The sequence below is a fragment of the Dendrobium catenatum genome, unplaced genomic scaffold, assembly GCF_001605985.2.
Source record: "Dendrobium catenatum unplaced genomic scaffold, ASM160598v2 fragScaff_scaffold_1220, whole genome shotgun sequence".
Classification (NCBI taxonomy): domain Eukaryota; kingdom Viridiplantae; phylum Streptophyta; class Magnoliopsida; order Asparagales; family Orchidaceae; genus Dendrobium; species Dendrobium catenatum.
Genome location: NW_021319682.1, coordinates 5,062,058 through 5,089,651, shown reverse-complemented (window position 1 = coordinate 5,089,651; position 27,594 = coordinate 5,062,058). Strand labels below are relative to the sequence as shown.

Here is a 27,594-nt window from a genome sequence, read left to right as displayed (position 1 = left end):
ATACTAGAAAGCTGCTTTAAAAAGCAGAAAAAAAAATTGTCCGAAACAAAGCCTAAATATGATAAAGCTACTATTGATGATGATGATACCTTCACAGCATCTTCTCAAAATTGTCAAGCTTCTTAACTCTTTGGAATGATCTTGCCAACAGCAACAAGAAAACACCTGAATATTGGGAAGCAAATATGTAGTCACAATCAGGCCATTTTTCCATTAAAAATATAAATTTATGCTTTACATTAGCACACTAGAACAATTATAAACATTTGAATTTCTCAAAAATATACATTTTGTAGCTATAAAACTAAAAACCAAAGCTCAATATCTCCCCCAAAAGGCACTCATATATAAAAAGAGCTAAGTATAATAGTTCTGCAAACTCATCTCATCATCTTTAACTCTGGCATGACATGCAACGACATCAAACCTACAATTCCATTATTCTTGAATCCTTTTTCACTACGTGAGGTTGGCTACATGAATCTTTTTTCATTATTGTGTCATGTTATAAATTAAATTCTCATTTAAATCTAATAAAGAAAGGCTATTTCTAATATTTTCTAACAAAATCTTTTAAGTCTTCCTCTACCTTTCTTAACTCGGCATGACATGAAGCTAATAAATTTAGGGGAAAAAAAGGCCATACAATTCCATTATTCTTGAGAAAATAAACCTAGAAGAGGTGAAATTATTCTATGCAGATGCCGAACGCTGTCCGGAGGCCAACCAGAATATGCCACGTCGCTCCCTGCTCGGTACCACTGACATGTCGCATTCTGGTTGGTTGCCGGACGATAAACTGCGTTTGGTGTCTGCACAGAATAATCCAGAAGAGACACTCAGAGAAGTTGTGACCCTTAGTCGAATAATTCATGGGTCATAACTATCCAGGTGAAGTCAATATGTGCATCATGAATATTTATTTACTCATTAGCAAGATACGTGTATGCAAACATGTGAATTGGAGAATTGGAAGTCCCCTTTTATTTCCATTCAATAATTGTAATCATTTACAACTAAAAAGATGACATGGAGCAAGGACCTGTTAATTCCACGGGAAGCCAAACTACGATCTTAAACAGGTTGAGAAGTGTCATAACACAACGGCATTGTTAAGCAAAGCAAATTACTTTGTTATGTAATGATCTCCACATGTGATTCACAACTCAAACGATGCAGTTTTGTAAAAAATCAGCTCAATGCTCCTCATTTCCAGGATAGGAGCGCTCATTTGTCAACCATTTTGCTAAAGGGACTGTTCATATGCATTCAGAACATCAAAACAATCCAAGAAGAGTATACGTACTGCACGAGTTGCAACTTGCAACACAATAAAACAATCTACATGTGAATAGAGACGAGGGAAATTTGCGAGTGAGAGCCATTAAAATTCGTGGGAAAGTTATAGTCGCGGCTCGTGGTGGATTGACTCAGGCGAAAGCTCTGGTAGCTCCCCGGAGAAGATATTGCAGAGGTAGCATATGGAGAAGGCTTAGGAAGCTCGCCGTAGAAGGTGGAACGGAGTTGAAAATCTGGATTCGGGAGAGGAGCTCAGTGAAAAGGATGAGCAGGAGCTTTTTTTATTATTATTTATTTTAATGACTAATGGCTGTAGTGAAGCATTTTTTCTTGAAGGAAAAGAAAACATTGTATCAGTTCTTTAAAGGCTGTAAGCCTATAATAATGAAGCAACAAATTTACCTTTTAACCTTCCCAAAAAAATTAACAGCTTTTAACTTTATTTTTTAAAAATACTGAAAAAATTGAAGATATATATTTTGATTATATTTAATATTAAAAATGTGGTTACCAGCTGGCTCGTGAGCCAACGAGCTGAGTTCAATCAAGCTCGAGCTCGTTTATCAGAAGAGCTGTAATCTGAGCTCAAACCGGAGCTCACTGAGCTCATGACTCAATAAGCTTGACTCACAAGCTTGTTAATGAGCCGAGATCGAGTCAGCTCTCAATTCAACTTGGCTCACTTACAACCCAAGTCTTAATCAACCTTTATAAAGAGCATCATATCATACCTTAATCGAGCTTTTTCATTTAAACCATATTTTTTATGATCATAAATAAGCCAAACAATAAAATATTCAAGCTTGTTCATTTATCAACCGAGTATTTATAAAAATGTCCAAATTTGTTAAATTAGTTAATTAAATAAATATAAACAAGCTTGTCCAACACACGAATAATTTGCAACCCCACTCTTACGTATCAACGTAGCAGAAAATGGAGACCAAAGATCCCCACGATAAATATATATTAATTAGGGGAGGAAAAAGAGTGTTGATGGATTTAATGGAGGCCACCCAATTGACCAATGTAATCACTATTCTCTCCATGATTAATAACATGTGGCATACAAATTAAGTAAGGGGATGCATTTAATGGGAGTATCTTAAAAGGCCTATAAAAGGGAGGGAAGAGTGACTATAACAGAGGTTTAATTCACGGCTCATGCTCCTCTTCCTCCCACTTTTAACATCCAAGTGAATTGTTTCTAATTTCACTCCACTCCTGCACAAGTTCTACATGAGCTCTACTCTCCCCCTTTGTTTCTCTATCTCCCTCTAGTTTACTATTTTACTCAGTCATTCACAAACATTTCATACCGGTGAGGAAAAAAATGAGAGCTTTAAGCACCTCACATGCAACCTACTCGTGCCATTTACATGTAATGAAAATCACATTTTTGGGTAGATTTTTAAGGATTCCAGGCATAAAACATCCCCCACAAATATCCATAAACATATTTATTAGTATGATGAGATGGATTTGGTAGGTCAAGATGTTCCATACTTTTCACCCATAGAGCTTCACATATCGGAGAAGGGGTGACGCAAAAGCCTTACTTATCATTCAGCTCATATGCACCTTTCCAGATGTGATGGAAAAATTCTATCCTCATCGAGGTGCTTGAAGTGCCACCATCTATGATGCATCGACACACCTACTTAAAGGGGAATGCAATGTTGGATACAGACACATGCTTGATATGACTAGGACACATGTCAGACACGACCTATGTGTCCGATTAAAATAAAATTTAAATTTAAACGAACACGCGTGTCATAATTATTTAGAATTAAATTTATTTAAATTATAAATTTTACAATTTTATATTATTTAATCAAATAAAAGGTGTTTAGGTGACCATTCAAACTGTATATCTCGTGAATACATGCCCGACTGCTCGTATGCCTTACGGTTTGCCTTTACACCATCGTTCTCCCTCGTCTTCTTCGTTTATGCGACCAAGCGAGCCGACCGAGCGGAGAAAGCGACGATTGAAGCTCGAAACCTCCTCCTTCTCTTGTCTTCTTCGTCAGTTCTTCTCTTCGACTATTTGTCATTTCTGTGACAAGGCGAGCCCAACCGAGCAAGTGATTGCCCTATTTTAAGCCCGGTACGTCCGACTATAGCCACTCTCTTCACTTGTTCGCCTTCGTCATTTTTGCAGTCACCAAGGGCTTTGAAGAGTTCCAACCTGTGTTTACTTTGTCGAAGAAAGAGATAGTGAGGTAGATACGTTCGTTTAGAATATATATTATCGACTTCTTTATTTCCGTAAGCAAGTGAGCAAACTATACATTACCAATTTATTCTTTTTTTTTTCTTGGAAATATTCCATATTTATTGAGATCATCTCTAAGGCTTTTTCATTCTAAGTGAAACTAGCAGCAATAGCTTTATGTGTATATCCGTTCTCCACTATATACACTCTTTTTGTATTCTTATGAAAAAATGACACTTCCTAAAGTGATACCTTTATCCACTACAAATCCAATTTATGATATATTGAGTGGCCAACAGATAAATCATATTTACATCGAATTTATGAAATGTGAGACTCCATGTTAGCTAAAGTGAAAGAAGTTATACATAGATATGAAAGAAAAGCATGAAGAAGACTCGGAGTTTATGGAGCGTTGTCTATACTATTCTTGAGGATAGGTGGAGCAAAACTGCAAAAGTAGCACACATCTTTATTGATTGACTCACTCATTAAATCCAAGGTAGATTTGAATATATCTTTTATAATTAATTTTTAATTTGTTGGATAGTGATTCTCTAATTTTACTTTCTTTGTATTCTTTGAATATATTCAAACATAGAATGGTTTCAAGAAGGTACATCATAGGCCTATATTTTTTATGATGGCTGTGACCCGTGTCCATGCATCAATGGACAACATACACTCGAGAAAGAAAATTTTGGCCACATTGTCCAACATATTTTCTGATACCCCTATTCATAGAGGAAAATTAGAAAATGCTATTGAAATTTACTTGAAAAATTTTTGTCATTAAATGATGCATCTTATAGCATGCAACATGGTATCAAAAATGATATGTAATGAGTTAGTAAGGTGCTTCTCTATGTTGATCTAGAGGGGTGTGACAACTAATCTAAAGAATACTTAAATTTGACTTCATTTAAAATTGAAGATCCATTCTTCAAAAAAGAGTTTGATGCATTATTCAACAATAGGTACCCAATCACAGCATGGTAGTCGGTTCACTTGATTTAGAAGGCTGTTTTTCTTGAAATCATTCAAAGAACTTCTAAAATTTTGAAAACTTAACATGAAGAAAATTAAATAAGCTTTTCACGCACTCTTCTAGTGCATGAAATTCAATTTTACTGACTACTAATTAAAGATAATAGAAGTGGGAATCTTAAAACAAGTATATAATTCAAGTACAAAAGGCAGTCCAAATGAAACCTTTTTTAAGGAAAAAGAAGTATCGAACTCCTTTGATCACCATTTGACAAGACATTCCAATGAATTTGCCCGATGGTTAACATAATAAATCAATTTGAATGGAGAATTTAAATAACATGGTAGTTCCAGCAACTTACCAGCACCAATGAAAGCTCCATTTGCAATAGTCTGATTTCCGTGGCTGCTTAAGTTAACCCCAACATTGAATAGAGTTCCACCCAAAGCTGTGTAAATAGTTGCCATCTGAAGTATAGTGGCTTTCCGTGCAGCTCTTTCAGACTTGTTATGCGCATCAAGTAATTGGTCAGTGCATTGATTGTAACAGAAGAAAAAATTGAAAAAAAAAACTTGCAATAGTTTTTTTTAAAGTAAAAATAAAAATAATTATAAGTTTAATCTTAAAATGAAGATGTTCCATGCACTTCACTCTCTAAATATTAATAGTATCCATGTCCCAAAAGTTACAAGTAATATTTGAAGTAAAATTAAAGGAATCCTTCCAGAATCCGTTCATACTTCATACCAGAGTAACAAGACAAAATATTTTATCTTCAGCGACTTAGTGTAAAAAAGATTGGTTTTGTAATGGAACTCGCAAATAAGTAGAAGATTATCGAGCCTGAAGCATCCATCTCAAGTCTAGAACACGATTAAGGGGGCATTTGTAAGATCAGTTTACCTAAATGTAAATTTAAAAAGAGCAATGGATTATACAAAAGTTGTTGCAAAAGCAGATCCTCTACATGCCAAAAGACAGTCCATGACAAATTACAATCAAGCATACAATTCTAACTATATATGTTTGACTGATAAAATGTGCATTTAGCACCAATATTCCATGCCAACAAATTAAAATGAAGAATTTTTTTACCATCCTATACATTTAATTATTTCAATCACAAATTCACAGCCACAATACCTAAGTTAAAAATGGATTTCAGTTTGCCACAATACCTCAAGAACTCTGACTCTAAGTTTCAAATCTCCTGATTCAAGTTGCTTCACGAACTCTTCTACTTTCTGGATTCTATATGGCATTGACATTGTGTAATCCCTAGCCTGTCATTACAAAAAAAAACCAAAGCATCTTTTGGAATTCATTATATATGCATGTTTTTTTTTTAATTCTTCCTCGCAAAATATATGATGAAAGTTCATGCAAACTGTTAAAAGTGCATTAATTAAAATAAAAGATAAACATTTTTCTTTTTTTTTTGAAAAACATGGAGAAAACTCGGTAAAAGAAAAAAAAAGTTACAAGAAAATGGGAATCAGTTAACAAAAACAAAGAAAATCAAGTACTGATTCTAAAAACATCTTGGGCATTGTCAGGGAGATTTCAAGCCCTTCTTTTATCCAAGATTTAATGAGCCTTGATATCAAGACAGACTATCCAAAAATAAATATAAGATAAAATATAAGATCAACTACAAAAAAAAAAAAAAAAAAAAAAAAAAAAAAAAAAAAAAAAAAAAAAAAAAAAAAAAAAAATCTACACATGCTATACACCTGAGAATATAAAAAAAGAAGAAAAAAATCTACCAAGCTACTCAAGCGTGCAAATCAAAATATAAACGATACTAAAGAGAGAAAGAAAAGCCTAAAAAGAAACAGTTTATCAAATTCTTAAAATTTAAGCCTAAAAAACTAAAAAGATTGTACACCATAAATTAATCCATTGCAATATTCATAGCTATTTTAGTTTCTAACTTGCAGCTTGATAAAAATTGGACATCTTAAGGCCATGTTTGGATTCTCTTATGTTATTTTTTTTTAATTTTCAAAATAAGCACTTAAGTGAAAAAATGTGAGATTTGAAAATTCCAAGCTAGTTCTATTCATATATTCTCATGGTCAATTTTTCATAAGACGTTTTAGATATTGAATAAGGCACTACCTAAAGATTTCACCCTATAATAATAAGGTAATTAATTATCCCCGATCATGATAGAGAACTTTTGATTTAACCTAGTTTACCGTTTCTGTTCAGCTTTGTAATAACAATTCTAATTGGATGAGAATATACTACAATTAGCTCAAAGCCATGGGGAAAACGACAACAAACTAGAACAAAGTTCCATAATTCTGTAATCCAAAGTTGTCATGGACAACATCAACTTAGTTAATAGAGAGTCAATCTAACATGGACAAACAATCATTGTTAGCAAGTATAGCTTTTGTCATCCAAGGGGATTGTTGGCTCAAGAAAAAAAATGGCACGTCAGCATCAATCCCGCTTTGCAGACATAGGATTTCATTCCCCTTAAGTCATATTATAGTTAACCAAATTTTCCCTGAGGGTAGTGTTAGAGTTTAGTTAGATCTGAGTCCTTACTTCCCATGAGCGCAAGCACTCATAGTTAATTACCCCTCTTAACACGTAAGTGAGAACTCTTGATTAAGGATGAACAATTTTTAGGTATTTTAGTCTCAGTTGTGAGAGAAATAGAGGTAAACCCAATCAAATATCTCATGGTTCCATAGTCCCGGGTATGCCATAGGTTTCAGTCTATCAACACTAATAATCATTGATTGTAGTGTCTAAGGAATCTGATTAGCAATCATGTGTTGCCTCCTCTCAAGGATCCTGAATAGACTGAAGTGATTATAGGTGGGTCATAATTTTATGGAAGTTTGAGATTTACATCTGTTAGAATACGAAGTGATTAATTTAATTTGGGTTTTGCTGACATCATTTAGAAGTTACCTGATTAACTGAATTGGTCCGGGGCTTACGGTTTCTATAGGAAGTAGCATGATTATTTGAATTTAGGTTGAGACTTACGGTTTCCATTGAAAGTTATCCAAATAGCAGGTCTTACAACTTCCTTTGAACGACGCCTGACTATTTTGGATAGGTCTTGCGGTTTCTGGATTTCAGAAGAAGACTTAAAGTGGGTACAACCTAACTCTATAGAAGGCTGCTCGTTCATCTTGATTTTTTGAGTTTTAGGGTTATTGCACTTTATTTAGCAAGTTCCCTAACATCTGGATCTTACGACTTCACTAGAAGTTGCCCATTGGCGGGTCTTAAAATCTAACCCTATAGGCCAAGCTTCTCATTAGGTTTTGTTTGGTTAGATCTAACAACTTCCCATAAAAGTTGGCAGTAGCTTTTTTTTTCCAGAACAAGTCTTACTGCTTCCCAATGGAAGTAGCCCAATTGTGGGTCTTACAACCTAAGCATATAGGCTAAGCTGCCCATTAGGTTTTGGTTGTTTGAATAGGTCTTACGACTTTTCTTTGAAAATTGTATGTATATTTCGTAGGACTTATTGTTTCCCTTTGGAAATAGCCTATTTGTTTGTGTTTGTTATGTGTGAAATATGATTGTGTTGATCAAACCCCATGCACCAAATTTTTTTTCCATACAACGGCCCACTGTTGCATACCTGAGAGCCCTGGCGCTGTGTTCCCGAGCGCCCCAGCGTCGACAGAGAGCAGAGCACCGCAACAGCCTAGATATGTCGGCGCAACGGTGAAAGACAGAGGATTGAGCGCCGCAGCGCAACGAGATGGACTAAATGGTTTCTTTCTCATTTTTCTGAAGGGTTGCATCCCTTGGGGTTATTTTACTTGACTTTCTCTTGTATTTTGAGTAGTTAGGCATTTAGAACAGTGTATGTAAGAAGAGAAAGAAGGTGAGAGTGAGAGAGAAGACAGATCTATACTTATTTCTCGTAATTTTCATTGTGGATTTCTTGATTTGGTGTGACTCCGTGATTTTTTCCCTATTTTTAATTTTTCCACATTAAATCTTGATGTCCTTCACTTTTACGCTACTTTTACTTTCTTGCTTATTTCATCTATGTGGTGTTTACTCCATCTCATCTTCCCCAACAGTGCTTAGGGTAGATTAGACAGTAGTTACCTTAGTTCAATTCTTTACTGTCTTCACACCAGTGGTTTTTCTTTTAATACCAATTTTTTCTTTCAAAGCAACCTTTTTCACTAATCATAGTGTATTTAATATCTGACTACAGAGATAATTAGGCAAGCTTAAGAGAAGAATTTACTATACCTTCTTGAAGATAAGAACAACATGTCATATTCTTTCATCACCACTTTCAATAGATAAATTATGAGAAAATCATTATAGAAAAGGACATGTCTCTTTCAAAATCTTATATAATATGTTTCATTTTTTTTTAAGAATGTACACTGAAGTGAATCAAATAAGAATTGCACGGAAATATTTAAAAGGATTACAAAGCTTGCAACTTAAGATGAAGATTTCGTAGGATTAGATTAAAGAACTTTCAGTCGTCAATTTTATTGTAGTAAGCAGCTACAATTCAAAAGTTTAAGGTAAGATAACTCCGAAATTATCACAGAAAAGCAAATATCTTGTAATACAATCCCACGGTTAATATTTAGAAAGTTCACTATGAGTTACCATGCTCACACACACTCAAAGTATGGGGGGGGGGGGGGGGGGGGGGGGGGGGGGGGGGGGGGGGGGGGGGGGGGGGGGGGGGTCGGCTAGGGGAAGAAGAAGTAAGTTTAGTCCAAGGGAGGAATAGAGTTTTAATCTAAACCTGAAATTAATTTCAGGTTTAAGTGAATTTGGAGGGAAAACCAATTTGGAATTAGGTTCAAATTTCAAATGAGGTCAAGGGGGTTAATGGACAATTAATGGGGAGTCCATCAAGGGAGGCCGGCGGGTTCAAGAGGGGAGGAAGGGGGTTTTGTTTCCAAATCTGAAATTTAATTTCAGATTTGAATGAAATTGAGGGGGAGATAATTTGAAAATTTATTTCAAATCAATGGGCCATTAATGCCTTGATTGAGGGGATTAATAGGAGAGGGACACATGCATCGCCAGCGGCATAGAGAGAGGGACGTGAGTGGGGAAGGAATTGGGGAGTTTCCAAAGAGGGATTGTGGATTAGGAAAGTTATTATGACATCCAATTTGTTTGAAATTTAAATTGGAGTCATGAAAAAACTTTCATAAATAGGAATTCCCAAAATTGGAAAGTTTTGAAATTCAAAATTTGAATTTCAAATTGGTTCAAAATTTCCCTCTCATGCCTAACTAAATTTAGAAGGTCGCATGATGATTGAAATCATCATCACAATGGGAAAGGGGATTGGTGGGGCCGGCGGCAAGAGGAAGGGGATGGGCGGGTTGATGCTTGCCGTCGGGCTTTGGTGGTTTTGGTGAAGGTTGGATTTGGGTGGGGAAGTTAGGAGTGAAAGGATGCGGGGGATAAGGGGAAGGATATGTGGCCTGCGGCTTGGGGGAAGGAAAAGATGAACGGAGATGAAGGAGGTGGACCACGAGTCACGGACTCTTCCAATGACTGGTGGGTATTGCGCTCGCCCTTACCTCGGGTTCTCTTTCTTCTCTCTAGTCACACACAAGATGACGAAGAAGAAGACAACAACAAAATTTTCATTCAAAATATTCATCATCCTCATTAGAATAGAAATAATCTATATATAAGTCTCAACATAAAAGAAGAAACAAAGACTAAATTGCCCTCAGGGCTACAACATGACTCAACTCATAATAGGGGTACAATAGGAAGACTCAAAGAAAATAAAATACATAAATATTTAAAAATATAAACTCTGAATCGTGGCCGTCAATTTGCGATGCTTCCGGCGATACACATGTTTGAACCTCTGATCGATGTCCTCATCATAAACATTGAAAAAGTCCTTCATTGTGAGGCTTATGAAATCACAAAACCACATCGTATTTTTTCTCTGATATTAATGACTTGATCGCCCAAAGTCACAATCCCCTCACTAGGTCTATTACTACTAAAATTGCACTCCATATATTCCGTTTTAGATCTACTCAAGCGAAAACCTTTAGACTCTAAAGTTGACCTCCATAATTCAAGTTTAGGTATTTTTTCTCTGACAATGATTATAAATTCTCTACCCCTTCACGTTAATTCATTCTAATATTTGGGGACTTAAATCCTAACTGGAGTCATGATTTATCATTTTTATTGATGATTACACCCAAATGACATGGATATATATAATTAAATAAAAATCTGATGTTAGCTTTATTCTCCCTGCAATTGTTGCTATCATTAAAAATGAATTAAATGCTGACATTAAGATATTTCATACAAATAATGCTCCTAATTATTTTAATTAGACATTATATTCTTTCTTCTACAAAGAAGGTATCATTCAACGATCCTCCTAACTAGATACCCTAAATAAAATGGGTGACAGAAAGAAAAAATCATTACATTTTAAAAGTTGTGATGACTCTTCTTTTCCAAAATTAAGTTTCAAAAATATATTGAGGAGCATCAGTCCTAACCACAACATATCTAATCAATCGAATACCCTCGAGAGTACTTGGTTTCAAAAATCCCCTAAACTACCTTGAAGAATTCTTCCCTACAAATAATTTCCTCAAAAATATTCCTCTAAAAATATTGGGTGCATTACTTATATCCACATGCAAACAGAGATTCCTTAAAAGGAAAGTAATTAAAAGAACAAGTTTAATCCAAAAAAAATTAACAGCTAATCCATAAGAATATGGTATTAATAGGTGCAAAACAAACTCTACTGATGATGAAGCCTATAAAAGTTTCCAAACTGAAAGAAAAAAATGATTTTAATAATAAAGAGAAGCATTCAATCCAACTATGTATAAACATTATAAAAATAGAAAGCTATTGGGGCATACGTTATTAGCTTGTTTTCTAATCTCATTAACGAGCTCTGCTCCAGTTGGTTGCTTTTGTCGGATGTCCAGTAATTCCTGAAATTCCAGCAGGAACAATGAGAATCAATTATGAGCAACATATTTCAGGTCAAGGAATGGTTTATATTGGAATTAAGTTATGAACCATAATCTGGACTTATAGCCGGGGCAAAAGAAGAATACTGAGAAAAGTATTGAAGAATCCATTTGCTCGTGCTAGAAAGAATTATTTTGAAGGCTATTTTTGTGCTTTCGCAATTGAAGGAAAATTTAGAGATAAACAAAAGGATTTAAACATTTTTATTTTTATCAAAGAAAAAAAACATATAACCAAATCCTATGAAAATTGATTTATAGTAAACATTGAAGCAACCAAGATGCGCAAAAGGGTAGGTTATGACGGAGCTACAGTTAAAATTTTAAGAGGGTGACCGTGATAAAAAGCTTCCAATCATACTAGGTTACATGTAGGATCAAGATTCAGTTAGTCACTTTGTGTTTTGGTTATTGAGATTCTTACATAAGTTATTCAATATGAGAATATTGGCGTATGTTTTTTGTAAATGGTAAAGTAATTATAAGTAATACGTACTCTGATATAAAGGAGAAATTAAAAAAAATGCAAAAACTTCAAAAAAAGCCTAAATTTATGAAATCAACAACACTATTATCATCATATAATATTTTATTAAATGTGAAATTAATAATTATTAGGAAAATTATAGAAATATGATACATTGATGTGACAAATTTAACTACCTTGGGACATGTACAAAAGAATGGGGTGCCAATAAAAACAATAGCATTAGCATATTATTTTAGGAAATTTTCCTATATGTACTTAAGTGGACTATATTTATCGTATTGTACCTTTAGATATTGTATTCAATACCCCTATTATAAGAGGATATATTGCTAAAAAAGATACAAAAATTATTTTCTCCAAACATGATATTAGAGCAGGGTTAGCCTTAAATCTTGCCTCTTTCCCTAGCACCCTCTATAAGAGAATATATTGCTAAAAAAGATACAAAATTTATTTTCTCCAAACATGATATTAGAGCAGGGTTAGCCTTAAATCTTGCCTCTTTCCCTAGCACCCTCTGTTAGCCCTTTCAATCCTTAAATGAACCATAACCCCAGCCAAGACCATAGTGACCCACAACCTGCATGTCTCTCTATGACTAAAATCCTTAAGTAATGAATCATAAGATATACTTGAGAAGTCAATTTAGCCCAAATTGATCAATTAGGGTTAAAATTGAGCCTGAATTGGGTTCGACCCGAACCGATTTGGGTCAATTCAGGTCCGATTGAGTCAATTTTGAGAAAATGGACTCGAATCGACGCTGATTTACGTCAAATTTGGTTCGGCGATGCTCGATTGGGTTTGATTTGGATTGATTTGACTTTAATTCCGTAAAATTGAGTTTAATTTGATTAAAATGAGGTTCAATTTGGGTCAATTTATGTTAGACGGCGCTTGATCGAGCGCGATCGAGCCCAATCGGGCTCAAATTGGCTTGATTGGGACCGGGTTGATGCAAAAAGCACGTCAACAAGCAACATTCTTGGGGTAATTTGTTGAGACCTCTGATACCAAATGACATTGGAATCTGATATGGAGAGAAAAAAAGAGGGCATCAATTATTGCGGCCTGGAAGGCAATGGATAGCAGTTTTGTAGCCTGGGAAGGGAGATGCACAGCAGTTCCACAATTTGGGATTGGTCAAACAGCAGCTCAGTGGTCTGGGAAGGAGTGAACAGAAGCTGGACAGCCTCCAGCGGCCTTAGAGCATTCTGGGCAGCAGCCGAACAGCCTATTGTTGCTGTTGGAGAAAGGCGGGCAGCAATCTCTTCAGTTTCTAGGGAAGAGGAAGAAAGGAGAAGGGGGAAGACAACCTATCTGGTTGTTTAGGAGAAGCAGAACCACCACCGGGCTTGGCCAGCATACAGAAATTGAGAAAGAACCTATGGGAAGAACTCAAATCTTCTTCAATTATCAAAAATTGAATACAAGAGGGGGAGGTAGTTCTTATTTATAAGGAAAAACTACCTCTAGAAGCCCAAAAAATTAGAAAACAAAATTTTAAATGAGATTACAGAAAAAAATAATAATAAAACTGAAGCAAAAGGAAGAGAAAAAGAAAAAGTCCTGATTGGCTTGAACCGGTTTGAGCCCAACAGCATCCCAGTCCCCGCATCAGAGGGATTATGATGCTTTTTATTATCATTAATGTGTTGGTAGATTGATCTATATTATTGTCATCAAACAATACAACTCCTTTCATACATGTGTTAACATATTAAAACTCCCAAGGTAAACATTGGGAAGTTGATATGCATATCCTCAATTATATCAGTAAGGCACCAGGGAAAAGACTATCATCGTATACAAAGAATGTACATCTTAATGGAATCATTTTCTTATGCTAGTTATGTTGGATAAGTTTATAGAAATTTCCTATTTGGGCAAATGCAAATTTCTGGATCGCATGGAGGAGAAAGAAACAAATAGTAGTGGTGGCCAGATTGAGCATTAAGGCAAAATACAGAGCTATAACAGATTATGTTAGTTGAGAACCCCACAGGGGAATTTTGATTTCCAATTGCACAACTTAAGGTCTTAAACCATGACAAACTCGTCATCATCAATATACCAGTAACCTTCTTGTCTTCCATGAAAAACTAAACATATTGAGGCTGGAATTCACTATATTCATGGTGCAATACTATCAAAAGAAGATTGCAACATATGTTTCAAAGTCAAACTATATGGTTGAGATATTTACCAAGGCACTGATTCCAATTTAGCTTTCCAAACTGTGATTGATTGGAGTTCATTGATGCGTATGCTCTAGCTTGAGAGAAAGAACATTAAGAAAGTTTTCTATTTATAGTTAGTGGATTATGTCAATTTTATTGTACCTATAAACATTATATTCAGTTCACCCATTAGGTCCTCAGTCCTCATACTAAATAATAAAAAAAATTTCTTTTCTCTCAACAAAGGGCATAACTTGTAAATTAGGTAAAGCTGTTCAAAAACTGGCCACTTTGGTGTACTTAGAAGAATAAGAATATACTTATATACCTAAAGTTTCATTAAACTACAAATAAGTCAACTATTTTATATGGATTGAAGTGTTGGAAATAAAGAAAAGTTACTTGAAACCAAGTTTAGTGCAAGAAAAGAGAATTTTCAGATGAATGTTAGGTCAAACAATCCAGGACATAGTGATTAATCATTATATTAGAAAAATAATGCAAATAAAACCTGTAAGAGATAAGATGGTAGAAAATAAATTAAAATTATTTGGGGAACTGCAATACATAATCGAAATTGCACCAATAAGATAATTAGACTGAAATAATGTGAAAGGTTGAAAAAGATGGTAAAATAAATTTGACAATGGTAAAAACTGTGAGGAAAGACTTATGAGAGCTTAAAGTTTAGGAAACAAACAAAAATCATTTCTTTATTTACCAAAGGAGGAATGAATGGAATAGGCTTACTGAGCTTAAACCCAAATAATTGGAATAAGCTCATAAATATGATGACATTTCAGGTCAGGAAAGATAAAGTAACCCTACCACAGATAGAAGATTTAGTTTGAAATCAAATTAAACTTAAAAAAAACTTGAGATAATCCACTTGTATACAACAAGACATACTTTTGCATAAGGTGCAGCAACTTTGATAAATGAAAATTCCGGATCTAGTGTATATCCGATACCTGAAAAAAAAAAAAAAAAATGAAACCAGAAGAAAAGTTCACTTAGATACACTGCAAGCAAATTGTTACAAATGAAGGATTCAGTTTTCAGAGGCCACATATATCTGATAAAAGATGAAAAGTTAGCGAAATAAAAAACAACAACATCAAGCCTTTATCCCACTACGTGCGGTCGGCTATATGAATCATTTTTCTTCATTGTGCCATGTTAAGAGTCAAATTTTCATTTAAATCTAATAAAGAAAGGTAATTTCTAATATTTTCTAACCAAGTCTTTTTAAGTCTACCTCTACCTTTATTAAAATATGTTAAATCTAATACATCTACTCTCCTAACTATCCTAACTAGGTCATTGCAAGGTCGTTGTTTTATGTGACCAAACCATCTAAGGCGACTCTCTCTAATCTTATCTGCCACTGGAGCTACTCCAACCTTTTTCACGTATATGCTCATTTCATATCCTGCCTCTAAGAGTAAAGCCACTCATCCACCTAAGCATCCTCATCTCTGCAACACTTAACTTAATATAACGCTTCTCTTTTAATGGCCAAAATTCTGTGCCATAAAACATTGCAGATCTAACCACCATCTTATAAAATTTTCCCTTAAATTTGAGTGGCTTTTCCATCACACAACAAGCTCGATGCATTCTTCCACTTCATCCATCCAACTTGAATTCTACTAATATAATATCCCCATCTATTTCACCATCACTCTGAACAATAGATCCAAGATATCTAAAACGTGTACTCTTATTAATGACTTGATCGCTCAAAGTCACAAACCCCCCGCTAGATCCATTACTACTAAAATTACACCTTAAGTATTTGATTTTATATATACTCAAACGAAAACCTTTAGACTCTAATTTTGATCTCCATAATTCAAGTTTACTTTCAACTCCCTCTTTAGTCTTATCAACAAGAAGAATATCGTTAGCAAAAAAGCATACACCAAGGAACATCCTCTTGCAAATCTCTAGTAAGAACATCCATGACTAAAGCAAAAAGATATGGGCTTAACTTTGATCCTTGATGTAATCCAACTGAAATTGGAAAATACTTACTCAAACTACCTTGTGTTTAAATCATTAAAATCAAAAGCAAAAATGCAGTCTTCTTTTATAATTCATAAGAAGTTTTTTTAAAGGAGTCCATCAAAATCCTTCTTGATCTAGCTGCGAAAGGTTGCTGCTAACTAAAGCTACGGGGATGCTGCAAACTAAAGCTTCTGGACCAACATTCAACATACAACATCTTGATAGCCAAAAGATAAAATAAGAGGAAACTCAATTGAAAAAAAAAGATAGACAAGTCTTTGAAGGTTTGAAGCTAAGGGGAACTCATACAAAAAGCTTGGTCATAATCAAGCAGTGAAGGAAAGACCTAAGCACCTTCAAGAAAGAAAAAACCATTACAATGAATGCAATTGAATCATCACATTGTCTTGAATTCCTCACTCTTTCAGCCTACAAATGCATCATCTATAGAATTTTAAGACGCCAATACTAATCTTACACTAGAAGTTATAATACAAGATGAAATTATATCCATTATTGATGATGAATATCAACAAAATCTTATGTATCGAAAGAACATGCATGCAAAGACCCATGGATTTTTATAAAGAAGTTAAAATACTTATGGCTACAGCTAAGGTTTAAAATTGCGTAAATAAGGCTCGAGGCTGTTTTCATCCGTGAGGCGAGGCATAAGCCTCAAGGCGGAGTGAGGCGTAAGCCTCACGGACGCAGAATTGCGTAAATGAGAATTTAAGGGTTTTAGCATGTAAATAATAGCAAGATTCTATCATACAATAAAAATATCTAAATGACAAGTGGAATTAGTGGAAATTAAGAAAAGAGATGCAATAAAATCATGTTCCAAAGTAAAAAACCATAAAATTATAGTCAATTAGAACTCCAAAGTACAATTAAGAAGAAACAAATAAAATCCAATCATATCCCATCACAAAATGAGTCTTCAAGAGAATCTTATTCTCCAATTGTATCTATGAATGTCATATCTTCATCATCTTCAATGTGACTAACTTTTTTCTTCCCTGTTTAATAAGAATGATCATTATCATGTTAATTGCTCACTTGATCTGCTTCGCCCCTCAAGACATCCACACTTAGATCCTCTAGCTGTAAGTCTGATAATGACAAATCTGTCTCATCATCTATGAACCACCCATTATCAGATGACACATCATCACACACCAACTAAAATGCAACTAAAGGACAGCAAAAGGGCAACTAAAGGGCACCTAAAGGGCAACTAAAGGGCACCTAAAGGGCAGCAAAGAGCACCTAAAGGGCAGCTAAAGGGCAACTAAATGGCACCTAAAGGGCACCTAAAGGGTAACTAAAGGGCAGCAAAGGGCACCTAAAGGGCACCTAAAGGGAAGCTAAAGGGCACCTAAAGGGCAACTTGGGGTGTGACATTGATAATGATTTGCATTACACAAATGTCATAACATAACTACTGGTTGCAGGGCGAATAACATACCAAGTTATGTCCAATCTTTGAGGCGCACGCCCCAAGCAAAATTGGGCAATTGCGCACTTGAGGCGCACCTCACAATGCTTGAGGTATACCTCTGGTAAGGGCAAAATTGCGCAAGCCTCAAGGCGTATTTGGGATAAATTGCGCAGAGGCACGCCTCAAGGCGCGCCTCTTATTGCGCAATTTTAAACAGAGGCTACATCTACTTAACGAATATCCACTAAATAATATATTGGAGCTAAACTTTCAAAGTCAGACATAATTGATGCAAAACTTAAAATCTGCCATTATAGAAAATGCAAATTGTGTGTTAAGCCGAACATTTTCAAAGATTAACTTTTTATTTTACTTTAGTTTTAGTTACTTTTAACCAAGTAGGAGGTATAATTTCAGTAAATATTTGCATCTACATGCTTATGATAGTACCTTTGCTAATGCGTAAAATTATTTGGTTTTTTGGACTTGACTTTTGTTCACTCGATTTATTTAGATTTTGTTTTTGTAAACTGCTCTTTAGATGGTTTGGTCATATAAAAAGTCGGCCTTTGATATGAAATACTTGAGTTCGCAAGTAATCCTATCAGAAATACTTGAGTTCGCAAGCAACCCTATCAATAAATTGGTAAAAATAGCAAGAAGAACACAAGAATAATAAAAAAAACAACCCAGAAGCAGTAGATTTTATTAGATAACTAAAAACAAAGCAATATAAGCAAAGATACAATTGAACCACTATTCGAGAGGAAGATCGCTCTCTCCCAATCTGTGGACACTAAGAGACTCCAAAGGAAAACAATATTCAAGCATGCCCTATCCCTTCCCTTTCATGCCTATTTATAGCCATAGCCCCTTACAGTCTATGTTAAGAAAGATAAAAATAGATCTAAAAAACTTGGTTATAAAGTATTAAAAATGTCATTTTTATTAGATTCATTTGAATGTTAACAAAACACAATTGAGAAAAATAATTCATGCAGCCAATCCCACTTAGTGGGATAAAGGTTGATGTTATAGTGGTTGTAGATTACCCTTACAGTCTTTGAATTAGCAATAAAAGAGGTATGTCATAAATATAACATTTGGAGTCAACTTACTCCAATAAGAAGTGTCTTCCTTCTATTACGATTTCATATACACGATTTCTAACATAAAGGATATGCTACCATTGGCCTTACAATCTATACTTTAAGTTTTTTGTATGATTTCAATGGTTGTCGTCTATTTTATTTAAGTAGTTTTAGTTACTTTTAACTTATGAGTTATAGTTTTAATAAAGGCATACATATACATGCTTACGATAGTACCTTTACTAGTGCATAAAATTTATTGGTTCTTTGAACTTTCTATTATGTTCTTTTGTTCGCTGGATTTCCTTTGATACAAATTTTTTTCTTGTAGACTGCACTTACAGCTCTTTGCATTAGCAATGAAAGAGGTATGAACATTTGGAATTAACTTATTTCAAAACGTAAAACCCGAAAACTACATTAATAGGTCGTCGCACGCTTTTCAAAGCGCCGCGACGAGTTTTAAGAGAAATTTTCAACATTAACGGAATTTAACGAAAATAATTTTAGAAAATCCTACGCAAAATTCTGATCATTTTGATATATAACACATATATCCAATTTTGCCTAATTTTGGAGTTAAAAATATAAGAAGCCTAAAAATACCTATTATACCCTTACTTAACCCTTAAACCGAAATTACTTAAGTGAGGGCATAATTGACTTTTGGCAAATTCCATTTTCTCCCTATTAAGCAAACCGAGCCCTCCTTCCACTCACATTTCACGCGAACGACCGAAACCGAGCGGACGGTCGGGCAGACGGCGGCTTCCGCGAGGGCTTTCTGGCGACGATCTTTCGGCGAAAATTTTAGTTCAAATCGAAGAGGATGTCGAGAGAAACGCTCAGGTATGATTATTTTAAAACGAAACTTTCTAGATCTCTAGATTTTTTAGAATGAAATTTTTAGGGTTTTATAGATTTTTGTGTTTTTCTTCCAAATTTTGTTACGAAATCAATAGGAAAGATTTAGGGAAGTAATTTAAGGGTAGAAACGAATTTTTCTCACTTTAATTTGAGTTTTTGCAAGATTAGGGTATTTCCTAATCTATGATTTTAAGCAAATCTTTTTACAATTTTTGTTCCTTAAGATATAAGGAATGCTTTAATAATGAAAATTTTGCTTTTTACGAAAAAAATTATTTTTCTTAATTTCCTAATTATTTTAATCCGAAAATTTAATTTATAATTATAAAAATATGTTGAGGATTAATTTTAGAGCAATGTTTTGATGAAATTGAAGATTTATGAATTTCCGAAAATTTAGATTTAATTAAATCCGAAAATTTAGGTTTATTTAATTAAATATCCATTAAGTGTCGTAGGGATTTGTTAAGGGGAAATGAAAGATCAAGACTTAGGAATTTGATTATTGAGTTTTGTAACACGTCTCTTTTATAAATTTCTTAGATTGTGATCGTTGAAGTGTAAGGTATAAGAACTGTGTCGAATCGACATATTGTGCTTAAGAGAGGTAGGTGTTCATACCTCATTTAATTTTATAACTGCTTAATTCTTTTATGCTTAAAATGAAATTTTATGTATTTATTTTACTGTTAAATTTTTTATATTAGATGATTGGAAATATACCCTACAATTTTTATGTTTTTATTTTATGCATATTTTTGAAAGCAATTAGAGCATATGAATAAATGAAGTATATGAAAGAAAATTGATCATAATTAAAGATTTAAATGAAATAGAAATTTCATGCTGCATGTTGATCCGGAAGTGCCAAAATGGTAATGGTAAAGGGGCTTACAAAAGCCAAATGATAATAGGGCTTGTAAAAGCCAAATGGTAAAGGAAATGACCAAAATTTGATTGCGTACCTGATCAGTACGAAAAAGGTACTTCCTTGACGGGTGTATACATTTAGCATAAGCATTTTTGCATTTGCATTGCATATGAAAAAAAAAAGGTGAAAGGAAAGAATGAAAAGAATGAAACGTTAAAGAAGGGAAAAATGAAAGTAAAAATGGAAATTCAAATGTTTTTTATTTGCAAATGATATGAAATGATTCCAATTATAAATGTTTTTGTTATATGCATCTTATGAAATTAACTGAGATATGAATTACCTGTTGAGCGTTGGCTCATCCTACTTTTGGAAATGTTTTTCAGGAGATAAGTGATGGCAGCACGACGACCGTACACGTATCATCGTTGGGGACCTCAGGAGGAAAGGTTCTATTTTAGGATTTTCAGTTTGAGTCTTTGAGTTTGTTCTTGTGTAGTTAGTGAGTGAGTTTGAGTTTGTACTTGTGTTTGATCAGTAATTTGGAGTTTATGTAATTGATGGCTTAAAAGTTTTAACAGTTGTGTGAGAAGAACAGTTTGAAACAATTGAGTTTGATGTTTTATTAGTGGCTCTTTCATGTATTTTGGGATGATATTTATGTTCTGACATTTAATGTTTTAAATGAAAGTATTATATGTATTATGCTCTTCCGTACGACTGACTGTTTCCGCCCCATTTTTATCGGGCTAGCCGGGCCGGGTCGTGACAAATAAAGAGCATCTTCCTTCTATTATGACTTAATATACATGATTTCCTAATATATAGGATATGCTAACATTCACCTTACAATCTCTGCCTCATGTCTCTAATATGATTTTGATGGCTCTCTTCTGTTATGTTCATGATAGGAATCTGATATTTGCACAACAAAAACAACAATAACGAGGAGAAAACACAACAAAAATCAACGAAAAAGAAAGAATATGAACTAATTATATTGATATATGTACAACAAACCAAGATACAAGTTGATCTACTATTCAAGAGATAGATCAGCTCCCCACCAACCATAGGTGCCATTAGGAACACTCCAAAGAAAAACTACAACAAAACATAATTCACATAATAATAATAATAATAAAAAAACAACCCAATTAACTCTAACATAAACCTTTCCTAATTCACTCCAAATCTGAATTCAAATTAGCTCTTTTTCCTTAAATAAATCTTTCCTATTTCCCACCCAAATGTGACTCAAATCAACTCTTTTTCCCTAAATAAACTTTTCTAATAACTGCCCAATTTTAGTTTTCTATGGTAAGTAATTAAAGCTGGAATTAATCTCCTTTGCTCTTCTTGTCCAATGCCCACCCTAATAAGGCACACCGACTTAGACGCTACATCAATACTCCCCTCCCAATGAGCCACCTCGTCCTCAAGATGAAAGCATGCTCATGTTCCCACAGATGAGGCAACCCCTGAATTGGCAGAAACACCTCTCGATACTGCCATATGAGTGGTTGGTCAATCATTGGAACATTCTCATTCTCCATACTTCCACCTCCCACGAAGCTGTGGAGTTCCACCAAGAATCTCAACCCTGCTTCCTGGATTGCCCTCATATCTATGTTGCACGGATACGCCTATTTATGAGGCGTGCTGTACCGGACACGTGACAGATACAGATACGCCTCCGATACGTGTCAGATACGGCTTTGCCGTGTTCAATTAAAATATTATTTAAATTTGATCGGACACACGTATCGGATACGCGTGTCCTATTTAAAAAAAATAGAGCCGCAATTTGCCCTATTCACTTCGGCTATTCGCTCGATATCCATATTCATTTATGCGGCTTAAACATTTCGGCGAGCAAGGTTTTTCATTTTCGCACAGTCGTCTTCTTCGTTATAGTCGAAGGATCTGCTCAACGACACGAGCATTAAAGCCGACAGAATCCTTCATTGACGAAGCAGCTCGACAACACGAACGATTAAGGCGATGTGAGCATTGAAGGTTCGTTTTCTTCATTCTTCATTTTCTTAATCGTAGGCTCAGTACCAGAACTCGGTACCACTTGATACTTGGTACCGCTCAGTACTCGGTATCACTCAGTACTGCTCGGTATCGCTCGGTACTGCTCGGTACCGAGCGATACTAGAACTCAGTACAGCTCGGTACTCGATACTGCTCAGTACTGCTCGGTACTCGATACTGCTCAGTACTGCTCGGTACCTCTCGGTACTGAGCGATACTAGAACTCAGTACCGCTCGGTACCGGAACTCGGAACCAATCGATATTGCTCGGTACTGCTCAGTATAGAGAGGTACCGAATGATACCAAGAAGTACCGAGAAGGTAGAGAAAACTTTAAAATAACTCTTACAATAAAAATTTGTTCCTGCCCTCGGAAACCCCCACAGGGGGCAGCGCCCCCTTGGACCCCCGACATAGGCGCAACATATCTATACTTTTAATTAAAAATTTTCACGTTCCAAATTCATGTGGATTAATTTGTGTCAATCCTTCGTAGGATAATGAGCTCTAGTGGTGTAGGAATTGGGTCTATTGATGGTCCATCAGAGACCAATATTGAAGATAACAAGCCTCTGTGGGGTTATGTGATAAAGATGGTTAAAACATCATAAGGGGGTGGCAATATTGCATTCAAATGCAATTTTTGTAATGCCACATACAAATGATCATATTATAGAGTGAAAGTTCATTTGTTGAAAATTAATGATCATGGAATTAAAGTATGCCCGAATATAAGCTCATCACAAATGACTGAATTACAAAGAAAAATCAGTGAAGCTGAGCAAAGGAGTAAAAAAGAGCTTCCAAAACATATTCAACTTCCAAGCACTCATGCTTCATATCCTTCATCTTCTTCTTCAATTAAAAGTGATGACAATATTGTAAATAAATGGCATTTTCGGATGGAGGGATTTGAACCAAAAAGAAGAAAATATGTTGTAGATAGTGCTTTGGAGAAAGCATTTAATTTATAAATGAGAGAACAACTAGATGAGAAAATAGCTAGAATGTTTTATTCAGCTAGACTTCCTTTTAACCTAGCAAGGAATCCAAATTACAAAAATGTCTTTACCTATGCATGCAATAATAATCTTGCAAGATACGTGCCACCAGGATATAATGTCATTAGAACGAAGTTGTTGCAAAGAGAGAGGGATAATATTGAGAAGTTGCTAGAGCCTACTAGAGGGGTTTGGAAGGAAAAAGGAGTTACTTTGGTTTGTGATAAGTGGACAGATCCACAAAAAAGACCATTTATCAACATGGCTGTAACAAAAAGCTATCATATGTTTATCAAAGCTGTAAACTGTGAAGGGCAGTACAAGGATAAGTTCTTCATTTCTAATTTAATTAAAAAAGTTATCATGATGGTGGGGCCTTCAAACATCATCCAGGTCATTACTGATAATGCACCTGTTTGTAGAGCTGCAGGTCTACTTTTAGAGCAAGCCTATCCTCATATTTTCTGGACACCATGTGTTATGCATATGCTTAATTGCCTTGAAGAATATTTGCGCAGCTAAAAATACCAAGGCAAACGAAATCACATGTAATGAATGTTATTGGATCACAGTGATTGCTGGAGATGCATGTTGACCATAATACTAGTGTCGGATCGAGTCGACCGTGCAAGGAGGGTTTCAAAAGCGAAATAGCTCGAAATCGCGTAAAAACTCACCCGACGCGTGTCGACCGAAAACCCAAAATCGCCGAGATGACCTCTGTTCGTGAAACAGGCAGCGCCGATGCGTCCGGAGCAACGAAAACAGCTAAGATCGACACCCATACTGATGGGGGTCGACGGTCGGAGAAAATTTAAATTTTGGGCGCGCGAATCGAGATGACGACTTGTGCGAGCGGCGACGCGACGACTCACTAGATGCAAGATTAAAAAATTTTATTTTATTTTGTGCAATATAATTAAATTCTTTTTAGAAAAAGAGGGGGAGAGAGGGATTTTAAATAAAAGATTTTTCTAAATAAAAAAAAACTCAAAAATACCCTAAATACCCCCACTTAAGCCCTCATAACCCTCACACTCTCATAACCGATCCCTCACTCTCCCTCTCACGCCATCTTCACGCCAAAGAGCCGCCCCCCTCACGCCTCTCTCACGACTCCAAGGCCGGCCTCCCTCTTCTTCCTCCAAGTGCAAGGTAATCTCTTCCTCTCCTTCATCTTTTTCCTCTTCTTCCTCCATTTTCTTCTTTTCTTCTTCTTCTTCTTCCTTCCCTCTTCTTCCCCTTCTCTATTTTTCATCTTCCCTCCAAGTTTCCCACCATTTTCTTCTATTTTCTTCCTTTACTCCCTTCTCCTTCCTCTCCTTCATCTTCTTCTTTGTCCTCCAACCTCTCTTTCTCAAGACATACACCAAACCCTAACCCTAATTTTTCATATCTCCACATCCACTCACTAAACCACCCACTACCCTTCACAAAAAACACTTCCCTACATCTCCTACACCCTTCCAACAAAACAAAATTTCATCCCTCACTTTCTCTCTCTAACCTAGAGAGAGAAAATTTTCTCTCTCTAGAATGAGAGTGAAATCTCTTCATGAATGGCTCCATCTCCACCCCAAGCATCTTTCCTCTCCACCATACCTCAAAATTCCTTCCCTAGAGAGAAAAATTACACATTCTCTCTTTCTCTCTCCAAAATTGAGAAGTGATGAATTTTTTCTCTCTAAATCTCTCCTCTCACTTCCTTACACCTCATAAACCCTCTCTACGCAAATTCCCTTCAAATCTCATCTTTTCCTCTCTTTCTCTCTCTAGAAAGAGAGTTTCCTTCTCTCTTTCTCTCTCCAAAAAATTAGAGAAAGAGAGATTTTCTTTCTCTAACCTCGCTCCCCCAATTTCCTACACACCTTAAACCCCTTCCACCAAAAAGCCTCTCTTTCCCTCTCTTTCTCTCTACACTTTATTTTAAATAAAACAAAAGCATAAATGATTAATTAAATTGCACAAATATTTAAAAAAAATTTAAATTGTGCATCGCAGGTCTCCCACCGTCGCCACCATCCGTCGTCGCCACCTCGATTACTGCGCACCCAAGGTAAAAACTAGTATTTTAAATTTCTGTGCATGAAATAAGTACTCATGATCGTTTTTTTAGCGGGCAAGGAAACTTAAGTACCCGTGATGCTCTAGCGAGCGGGAAAATTCGTATGCATGAAACTTAAGTACCCGTGATCTTTTTTTTAGCGGGCGGGGAAATTTGTTATTCGTAGAAAAATTATTTAATTAAGTACCCGTCACTGTTTTTAGGCGGGGAAAATGCTATACTTTAAATCTGTGCTCAAAGACTCCGTGACCGCTTTTCTTAGCGAGCGGGGATTAAAACTGCGGCCGCGGTGTCACCCGACACCTACCGTGACTGCCTTTCTTGGCAGGCGGGAAGGCCTTGCACACTCCGAGGCAGCCCCCTACGCGGGGACGACGCCGGAGTGCTGCCGAATTTTTATTTAAAAATATCGATGACTTAAACAAAAAGTGGAATGTGAACTCATGCAAAAGACTTGATTTGAACTCAAGTGAACTTACCATTTAGACCACACTCAGTTTGAACTCATACTTGAACTTGCAAGATGAACAATGGCATGACTTGAACATTTGAAATATTTGAGTTGGACTATAAGAAATACTCACATAAGACTTGAATTCAATACCGGTTTGAACTCGATGGACAACAAAAGATTTATGTTAAAATCTCAATTACTATAATTTGTTCATAATCGAATGAAAGGATTTATGTGGAATCATCATACATGTTGCAATCCCTCTTGTAAGCATGATCTCACTCCTAAGTGATAAAGAATTTGTGAAGGCTTGTGATGAGCCAAAGGACTACAAAATGAAATTAGTTGTGTTCATATCAATCAACTCACAAGTTTATGATAAGTTTTAAAAAAAGAAGAGCTACTAGTGAATGTGATTGTTGAAGAAGGGCAATAACCCACACATGATTGTGAGCATGAATATAAATTTCTTATAAAGCACAATAACTCATTTGTGGGAGCAAGATGAGTATGATGTACATGAATTCCTAACCAAATGCAAATGAGTAATAATCCGCTTACAATCGTATGCAAGGAGTTTGTGGAAATGCATTCAAGTGGATAGCCATGGGTAAGTAAAGTTTAAAAGAAAAAAGACCAAGAGCTCGAACTTGATGGATTGGAACTCAAATGATTGGGATCTTGATTTGAACATTGAATGAATGAAACTCAAGCAAAGAATTCAAACTCAAATGGCTTCTAATGAACATAATGCGAATAAGTGAGAACATGTACTTATTATATACATGAAAATTCACTTTCAAGCAAATTACAAAGAGACTTGAGAATGGTTGTAGGTGATAAAAGAGCTTGTAATGCAACAACCTATTCAATGCTACAACAAAGGATCTTCAACTCACACAAAAATCATCACGAAGTATATAATTGCCAACATGATTCACTTATAGATCACATAGCTAAAGAGAATGAATGATATGGTGACAAGGAAGCATGTGGAGCCTTCAAAACTTCATAAGTCACCTACAAATGACGATGACTTGTGTGTAGCATCCATATCAGTTATGCAAGCATGATCACCTACAAATGACGATGACTTGTGTAGCATCCATATCAGTTATGCAAGCATGATCACCTACAAATGATGATATTTAGTGTGTAACATTCATAGCAATCCTACAATCAAAAGTATGAGGCTTCCGATAAAATATTGAGAGTCTTCATGTTAATCAAGATGCTAATACCAACCAACACTGGAAGAAAGCTAGCAAGCAAATGACGACAAAAGCTCACAATGTACGTCATATGTTACTCAAAAGTGAGGATGAAGGGCCATAACGCATACAAGGAATATGCAGTGAATATGGTGATTTATCAACAATCACATACACAACTACAATTATTTTAAAATCCCCTGCGCCTGCACCGTAGTTTGTATACACATAGGTACACTAAAGGGGAAAATATGATCTTGACCCACATGGCCCCGGCGAGCATGTTATTGGTACACACATGACGCCTAGGGATGCTGCGTGGGTCGATAAGTGAATTCAAGTTCGAACCTGATCCTTC

The 27,594-nt window shown here is 35.5% G+C and overlaps 1 protein-coding gene across 7 annotated transcripts in view; it reads right to left on the bottom strand.

Moving 5' to 3' along the window:
- The window catches only part of LOC110101269 (protein ACTIVITY OF BC1 COMPLEX KINASE 7, chloroplastic), a 67,215-nt gene continuing 39,621 nt past the window's right edge, over nucleotides 1–27,594 (bottom strand). For 6 of the 7 annotated variants that reach the window (XM_028699203.1, XM_020829099.2, XM_020829097.2 and 3 more), the window contains 5 exons: nucleotides 15,092–15,153; nucleotides 11,399–11,473; nucleotides 5,687–5,791; nucleotides 4,870–5,011; nucleotides 1,092–1,532 (listed from right to left, as the gene is read on the bottom strand). In XM_028699203.1, the coding sequence (XP_028555036.1) occupies nucleotides 1,342–1,532; nucleotides 4,870–5,011; nucleotides 5,687–5,791; nucleotides 11,399–11,473; nucleotides 15,092–15,153 (575 nt within the window). In that variant the 3' untranslated portion in view covers nucleotides 1,092–1,341. Of the gene's footprint in view, nucleotides 166–1,091; nucleotides 1,533–4,869; nucleotides 5,012–5,686; nucleotides 5,792–11,398; nucleotides 11,474–15,091; nucleotides 15,154–27,594 lie in introns of those variants that run through there. The other variant, XM_020829100.2, reaches the window with a different exon arrangement.